General features: G+C 43.8%; 1 protein-coding gene across 1 annotated transcript; it reads right to left on the bottom strand.

Annotated features, from left to right (window-relative positions):
• Positions 1-636: 636 nt before the first annotated feature.
• LOC115111697 (serine/threonine-protein kinase PLK2-like) lies at positions 637-5,565 on the bottom strand. Its single transcript, XM_029638030.2, has 13 exons — positions 5,331-5,565; positions 5,067-5,174; positions 4,845-4,961; positions 4,547-4,676; positions 4,178-4,361; positions 3,851-4,049; positions 3,526-3,673; positions 3,169-3,260; positions 2,834-3,047; positions 2,464-2,623; positions 2,085-2,214; positions 1,687-1,797; positions 637-1,415 (listed from the first exon to the last, which is right to left on the bottom strand). Exons 1-13 carry the CDS (start codon positions 5,520-5,522, stop codon positions 1,224-1,226), a joined length of 1,977 nt encoding a protein of 658 aa, XP_029493890.1. The 5' UTR covers positions 5,523-5,565; the 3' UTR covers positions 637-1,223.
• Between the last annotated feature and the right edge of the window lie 3,128 nt (positions 5,566-8,693).

The raw sequence follows: 8,693 nt of genomic DNA, 5'->3' as shown, positions 1-8,693 counted from the left end.
AAGAGGAGTCAAACAGGAACATCACACGTTGGTGTAATCAAAACCATCACTTTACCACGGGGGTGTTGTCCTTCCAAAACAACTTTTCGTTTGAATGGCTATCAATTGAGAGAGTAAAAGAATAAACAATCTGACTATATAAATTCTGTATAAAAATTCAAGCATTACTTCTGTCCACCATCTCAACAACCAATTCAAGCAGCCGTTTCATGCGAGGAAATATAAGTAGTGTGTTATTTTCCAGTTGCAATGCCAATGTGACAAATGTTGCAGTCTGAATCGTCTTCAAGCTTCCTCAGTGCAACAAAACGCTTTACCAGACCCGACTCAATTCTCTGTTCCCTGACAGGAGGGAGCTGGAAACCGCTGACATGATGGGACATTTGTGAAATGAAGGAATGTAAATGTGAGTGGAGAAAATAAAAGTATCGCCTGAGGCTTTGTGGAATTCGTTCTGTCAGTATTTAAAAAGGACTTCATCAAAACACCAGGAAACATTTCACCTGGGGAGAGTTTTACTCAGACAGGTTGTTTGTCTCTAAGAATAGCAATCTTTGACAGTAAATGCTTGAAATTAAGCACTTAAAACCGATGAGGTGTGTGAGAACCTCAATAAGCCAGTCATATCATAGTACGTATTTTTTTTGTAAAAGTTTATTTATTTATTAAATAAATAATGCACTTTTGTACACAATAAGTTAATTATCAGAGTAATGGTTCTTCTTGTATGATCAACGTCATCCTTCCCAGCCTAACACAGCCATGTCCATCTATCCTCAGAGAATGAATCACAGTCTAAGTTAATGTATCTTCACAAACACAGCCTCCCCTGCCTCTGCTCTGCAGAAGTGATGTGTACATTACAGTCGTCTAGTCCAGCTCCACTTAACACCTGGAGCATCCATCAGCCCTTAGGGTTCTACTTTGATTAGAAAAACATCAACTTTATCTGGTCCCAGCCCAGTTCCCTTTCCACTTCCACACTTCCATCTTCCTCAAAATCGGATGGGTTTCACATTCGTACCTCCATCCCCTCATCATAACATCCAGTCTTCTTATCTTCCAATTATCAACATACAGATCAGCCCTTTCCAGAGTCTGTCCATCAAGATTCAGCTGCATCTCTGCTGATAGATTTGCAAAAGGTTACCAATCAGTAGTCCATCGCTTTACACAGGTCTGACCCCCATACACTGTCCTTTCGCCTTGCACTGCTTTCTGGTTCAGTTGAAGCGCTGCAGCAGCATGTTGAGTGAGTACTCCATGCGTTGGCGCAGGTCTGCGGGGCAGCCGGAGGTGAGCAGGGAGCTCAGTCTGAAGGTGGAGGACACGCGCTCCTCGTTGATGTAGGTAAGCAAGTACTCCTCCCGCTGGGTGCACAGGATGATCTTAGTGTGGTCATGGTAGAAGTTGACCTGTTAGAGAAATATATGGATATGAATGGTTTAATAAAGTCTTGACAGGATAGGACATGGAACAAATAGCATAGTACCAACATGTCTGGAGACATTAGACCCCTTTCGGGATACTAATGACAAGTGTGCCTGAAATGTGTCATGTGTTAGAATAAGCTCATTTGAGTTGTTCTGCTGGTTTACCGTAGCTGCACGGTGTCATGTATTTTCTTGGCTGAGTAATGTCTATTTTGGCTGTGATGATGATGATGATGATGATGAGTGTGTTTACCTGAAATGTGCCGTCGTTGAAGAGCATCATGAGGGCACGGTCAGACTTGAGCCACTGCAGCAGGTAGAGTCTGGGCATGTGTGTGTCTGCCTGGCTCACCAGGTCTCCACCCTACACAGCAAACACAGGAACATCATTAGACTGAGAGAAGACTAGGAAAGAAAAGAGGTGGATGGAGGACAGGAAAGTATAGGAGGGTGGAGCAGAGCAGAGGACCGGGAGGTGGAGAGAGGAAGAAAGGACCGGATAGGAGGTGAAAAAAATGAGGAGATGGTAACAGTAGGAAGAAATTGAGAGGAAAGAGAATAGAGAGGTTGCTGAATATAGGAGCAGGAAAGGAAAAGAGAGGAGTAGAGGATGAGAGGAGAGGCTATAGAAGCTACATGGTGAAGACTTACATCCATCAGGTTCTCTTCCATGTAGTGGGCGAAGTATTTGAGGACGGTCACCTGACCTACAAAGTGCTCAGGGACGTCAGAGGTGGAGAACACAGAGCACTGACCCAACTCAGCATAGTAGTGGACAGTCCTACAGACAGAGAGAGAAGAGAGAGTTAACAACCGAAAACACCTGTTGGGCTTCTGAAGGACAAGACGCATGCGAAACAGATTGATTTTATTTATTTATCAGAGTATGAAAGCCTAAAGGACAAAAATACCTTCTCTGACTTTGTTTACTTTTACATCTGAAGCCGGGACTACTTTCCAGTACAGCCCAAACTATCTCCAACTAAGGTATGAGTGATATATTGTGTGATAAAGAGAACAGAGTACGTACTTCTTGTCTGCGAGGAGGCTCATGTGTGTCCCGTTGTTGAACAAAACTCCCACTATGTGGTCGGAGAGCTGGTAGCCAAAGCCATACTTGTTGGAGTAGTCCACCCACTTAGTGACCCACTGCAGGTTACTGCACTCAATCCCTTTAGGGAGGTCACCCGCTAGAGAGAGAGGGAGAGGAAAGGTAGTTGTGATTAAAACACAATTCAACCATATGCAATAACAAAGGGAGTACCAATTATCATATAAGTTCCATTGGTGTTGGAATCATGTCTCTACATGGTAGTAAGTACTAGTGTAATTACACTGTACCTGCCTAATGTCAACAAACGCAACTCTCATCCTCAAGATTATAAATGCATTAGGCTTACCTTTGGGCATGTTTTCCAGGCATCCTCTGAGAACGCTGGCAACTGTCTCAGCCACACTGCCGGTGGTGCTGTCCTCAAGACATTCACTACTGCTGCTGCAGCTACCCAGACTGCCCCTGACAATAAGCCGTATGGGGTCTCGTGTCGTCGGGGGTAGGCCCTCGGTTGACGGGGCGACCGGCCTCCCAGCAGATGGTGACAGTGGCCTTCCGTCCTGAGAGGAGGCGAAAGAGAGAGGGGTTAAATAACATAGCCTCACACTTTCCTTTCTCATGACTCAGCATTTCCTCATAAAATGACTTTCTATTTTCGTTTGATCATGACTATCACCTCACCTCAGTAATCTGTTTGGTCTGCTGGCTGATGACTGTCTTCTTCAGGTCATGTCGAAGCTTGTAGATCTCCTCTTCCTCTTTGGTGAGTTTATCTACCAGAGACAACACACAGTCAGCATTCATTCTGGATGGCCTCACCCTGCAAGCCTCTCATTCAAACCGAATGTGTGATTAGCTAGGAAATTTGCCAAAAACTATCATGGCTAAATCTGTGGATTTATGACACCACAGCTTTTACCACCACTTGTTAATTAGCAAAAATGTTGAATTTCCTTTCATGCAGTAAACAAATACTGATTTATGAATTGGCGACATTGGCTAAAGCTGTCTGGCGAAGTGGATGATTGATATACTCACTCAGAGTCTCGTAGTATTTGACCTTGTCTCTTTTCCCGCCGAAGAGGGCGGCCGCTGCCTTCTTGAAGAAGCTCTTGCCAGGGCTGGAGACGTGGAAGTCTGGAGCAGAGTGGCAACAACTAGCAGGGAGACGCTCTGGCACAAAACCCTGAAAGGAGGGAGAGCGAGTGATGTTAAGAGAATAATGGACAACATATACTTTAATAAAAACATATCACAATATATAAGCAGGGTGTTAAAATGGATGTTAAAAATAAACTGGGTTTGCAGTCTCATGCTCCATATGGTACAGAGAGAGTTAGAAAAAGTGGCTAAGCTAACTCACCTGTGTGAAGAATTCATGGCGCAGTATGTGGTCCAGGTGAGGTCTGTCCTCTGGGGTCTTGGCCAGGAGGCTGGAGATGAGCTGTTTGGCCTGGGGCGACAGGGAGGAGGGCAGGGAGTAACGCGCCTCCCGAATACATCTGTACGTCTCCTTCAGATTGGTGGTCTCAAACGGGGGTCTGCCCAGGAGCATGGTATACCTGCAGCACAGAGGAGCGGGAGAGACTTAGTTAGAGACTGGTTGTCATTACAGTGCATTTACATAGAGAATGTCATTTTCCAGAGCCTTCTATTGACAAGAAATGTATACATATAGTAGTGCACTCACATGACACAGCCCAGGGCCCAGACGTCCGACTCACAGCCATGGCCCTGCTTGTTGAGCACCTCAGGGGACAGGTAGTTGGGCGTCCCACAGATGGTCTTCTTCCTGTTCCCAGCAGACTCCAACTTGGCAGCCAGCCCAAAGTCTCCCACCTTCAGCTCCATCGACTCACTCACAAAGAAGTTACCTAGGAGTGGAGAAGATTACAAATATTAAACCATTTACTGTATGTGAGTGATCAATAACACAAGGTGGTTGGTTTGCTGGTCATGACAGGTAAAGGTTGCAGGTTTGGATATCTATGCATATGGTGGTTGGCCGATTTAACGATAAAGACTCTGGCTTCTATTGTGTGTCTTGCTAGATGCTTACCCAGTTTGAGGTCTCTGTGCAGGATCTCTTGCTCATGTAGGTACTTCAGCCCTGAGACGATCTGACGGAGGTAGTATCGCACTTCAGGCTCAGTGAGCACTTTGCGTGCCTTCAGGATGTGTGCCAAAGACTGCGCAAAGAGAACATGGGGGAGAATGCATGTTAGATCAGTCAAGGCAGTCAGCCAACTATGGAAAGTAAGAACATAGCTTTCACATTAGCCAGATACATGACCGCCCGTTGAGGGCTGTGGTTTAGAAATAAAGGCTCACTATTTAAGTAGAACATTAACACTCACTCTTCTACTGCAGTATTCCAGGAGAATGTAGATGTTATCTTTGTCTTCGAAATGATGGTAAAAGTGCACGATGTGTTTATGGTGGAGAACTCTATGTAGCTCGATTTCCCTGTCAATCTATGGAGAAGAGATATAGTGATGATTAAAAGGAATTAATTAGATTTAGTATCAGTCTATATCGCTTTATAATAACACGAGATAAAGCGTGGCGAGCGCTCTTACCTTTTCCCGTTGGTGCGGTTTGGATACGCGCGTGTGGGGAATAATTTTCGCTGCGTAAACTTTACTCGTGGACAGGTCGGTCATCTCATAGCACTTGGCGAAACCTCCCTGAAAAGAAAATATCACAATCATATTGATAAGCTTATTTACCAACCTAATTCAAATTGTGCATGCTTTGTAATAACAATTCCCGAAGTGGACACCTATAAATAATCATATTGTCTTGGCGTAATTTGCGTTGTGCTATAATTCACTGATGGCTACCTTTCCCAGAACTTTCCCACGGCAGTAAGATTTCCCGCTGGCGTGATCCGTGACAATCCTCGCCATTTCCGCAGGTGCCAGACCGTGATCCTCCGTCTTCTTTCTCCGCAGTTCACAGGACCCCTGCAGTTTGGGCTCGCACATCCTGTTGATATTCGTCGGCTGTTCAGCGATATTCCTAAGTAATTCCATTGCGAGGCTGTGTCTTCACTGCGCGTACTTTGAATGCAGTCTGGAGAGGCTGGGTGTTTGGGTTTATATGGAAGCACATGCCCTGGCTCTCTGACGTCACGCGTGAAAATCTTCAATATCAGGGGTTCCCAAACTCGGTCCTGCCCCCCCACACAGCTGCTTATTGCCCTAGCAATACATGGTTGGGGGTGGGGGGGCTAACCTAGTATATGGTGAATTAGTCATAAAAAACGAATGATTAAATCATGTGCTTTGTAAAGTATGTGCAGTAATACATGTGTTGTGAAATCAGATGCATTGCCACATCTTATAGAAATGCTACAAAGCTGTGAGTGTAAATGAAAACAACTATGGATCAAAAACTGTAAAATAAAAATGTATTAAAAAAATGAATACATCTATGGCTCTCGCCACTCTAATCTTAATTAGAATCTCTAGCACCATCTGGTGGTTTTACAGTCCTCCGGGTTGAAATACAGTATTTAGGATCTGACAGAATGTCAGAGCAGATTACCATAGTCCTTGCTTGGATGCTTTAGCCAGCTCCTGGTCTTTGGATGGGGAGGAGATGGGGGCTTTGCACATCCTATGTGCGTGTCTACCCCCTGTTAGTCAGGAGACAGAAGCAGTCACAGGGGGTGGAAAGGTTAGTGCGTCCCAAATGACCCCCTATTTTCTAATAATGCATTACAGGCCAAAAGTAGTGCACTATGGAGGAAATAGGGTCCCATTTGGAAACCAGAAAGTGACTTTTCTGAGAAGACACACAACCCACTACAGGGAGCCTGGGTCAATGTGATCATATAACCCACAGATCTAAAGCCAGCAGGTGGCTCAGCTACACACCATGTATCCATGCTTCCCTCACTGGCCTACTACTGTTCCTCTGCTCTCTCCTGCCTGTGTGACACGTGGAAACACAATTCAATTAACGTGCCTTTTCAGTTCGAGTAGGGATGGTATGAAGTCAGCCAAATGCTGGGCTCTCTATGTCATACACTGACCTCTATATGACTGTGCACTGGCCAGTACAGTGATCAGCTTGGATAACTATTGCTCTTCAAGCATTTTCCATAGTATCCTCCTGTATGAACTCAGTGGAAGTGAAAATGAGTAGGCCTATAGAATGGACATTTTCTAAGACAATAACCCAGCTGACAACAACATCCAGAACATAGAATTGTATTAATTTATTTCACAGTTTCAACAGTTTGCAACCTTACTTTCACATCACAGTGGGGGAGACTTATTTACAACATTTTTTTCCAATGCTCTGCATATGTCCTATGAGGACATGCAGTATATGATATCTGGTTTAATCACAGTGTAAGGACATGTTTATAATACATTTCCTCTACATTTGAGGAACGCACCTCACCCTTCATATGTTGTTCACAGGAGTGTTTTTTTGCATGTAAATCTTGGTGAGGCAAAACATTTTTTAGATGCATGCCAGCAAAGCTACTACACAACACAACACTAACCAATACATGAATTGCACTATAATGGTGACAAACAGTGCCCACAAACTGTTAGGGCCTACATAAAGCTGCCCAACAGCAGAGTCCCAACACTTTACCACTGCTACACCTGCCTATCAGGGGAGCCTTCTCTGGCGGTGAAACAGTTCATTCAGCCTCATTTACTGCCTTTAAAAAAAACAGCTGATAAGGCTGACTAGCTTAAACAAATGTGGTTTCTACTGACAATTGAAATGTGCAAACTATGGCATAAGAGGACGACGGGCGGATAAGATGTAATCCGTAATTTAGATTAAGACATTAATGAGCGAGCTAGGATGGACGTAGTCCATATAACTATTTGTTCAGCACTTTTGAAATGTACAGCAACAGAATTCAAAACATGAGCCGTTTTTACAGTATTTGCCCGGTACACCAAGTCAGAACCGTTGGATAAATAAAGGGGGCATATATGCAGACAATGAATGCTATTACAATATTCAATATTCAACATGTGCACCACCAAGTCAGAACAGTAGGCTAAATGATGAGGGGATAAGGGACCAAATGATTAGGGTGAGGCACATGGGCTACTAACATCTTACTACACAACATACACTTAGTATTACTTTCTTAGCTACAGTATACATATCTACCTGGCATATCACATAATTTATGCAGTAGCACATTTTTGGACTCACCTTGTTGTGCTGTGCTCACTTGAACAGGATGGTGGCGTGGCGGTCCTTCGTGGGAAAATGTTGTCATCAAACTTTGTCATCAAACTCTGGAATTCTCTGGATTTATGGTGCATTCAAGACAACTGGGAACTCTAAAAAAAACAAGGTCGAATCATGATGACATCAATGATCTTCAGGTCGGAGCTTTAGAAAGAGGCCCGAGTTCCCGACTTGCGGTTCCGAGTTTGATGACTGTTCAAAATGTATTTTCCTGTCGGAGCTAGTTTTTTCAGAGTTCCCAGTTGTCTTGAACTCACTGAAGTCTGAGATTTATCAGTTCCGAATTTCCAGTTGTTTGAGCGAGACAAAAGTCATGGATTGACAGCATGGCCAATGTTGAATGTTTATCCTTTTAAGCTTGGAAAAGAGACCCTTAAACCCAGACTTGGACTACACACCCACTCCACTGAATAGCAGGCTTCCAAACCACTCAGTGTTGTGTAATGTTTATGTCCAATGGTCAATGAGCACAGATACATTTTTCTTTTCATTATTATTTCATTATTTATCTTCATATGACAAGGATTGAAAAGGATTTCTCAGTAGATTGTTGAGTCGATTCATGATGATAGCTTGCTCGCTAAGATTTTGAAAGTATGATGTTGACATGATCAGTCCAATCAAAGCTATGATAGATATAACGTGATTTGACGTCATTTTATCTGTGGCCAATGACCTTGAGCCTTCTTGGATGTGTACTTCTAATGTAACTCTATGGTAGCACCCAAGGGGCTGGAATTTTGCGGTGACAGAACACTGAGCCAATCACGGTGCAACTAGAGAACATTACCAAACCCTTAAGCTCCGTATTTTCCGCTGGCTGCTCCACCACCACAGAAAGCACTGAGTTAGGCTGAAACACCTGCATTTTGGAGCTGCCTTACTCAAGAAAGCAAAGCAAAAAAGAGACCAAGTATGCACCTTTATTAACTGTGTTGGTATTAACTCAAAAAAAATTGTTTACATTGTTT

Source organism: Oncorhynchus nerka, linkage group LG27, assembly GCF_034236695.1.
Source record: "Oncorhynchus nerka isolate Pitt River linkage group LG27, Oner_Uvic_2.0, whole genome shotgun sequence".
NCBI classification, from domain to species: Eukaryota; Metazoa; Chordata; class Actinopteri; order Salmoniformes; family Salmonidae; genus Oncorhynchus; species Oncorhynchus nerka.
Note: the sequence above shows the minus strand (reverse complement) of the source record. Positions and strands in the feature narration are given on the sequence as shown.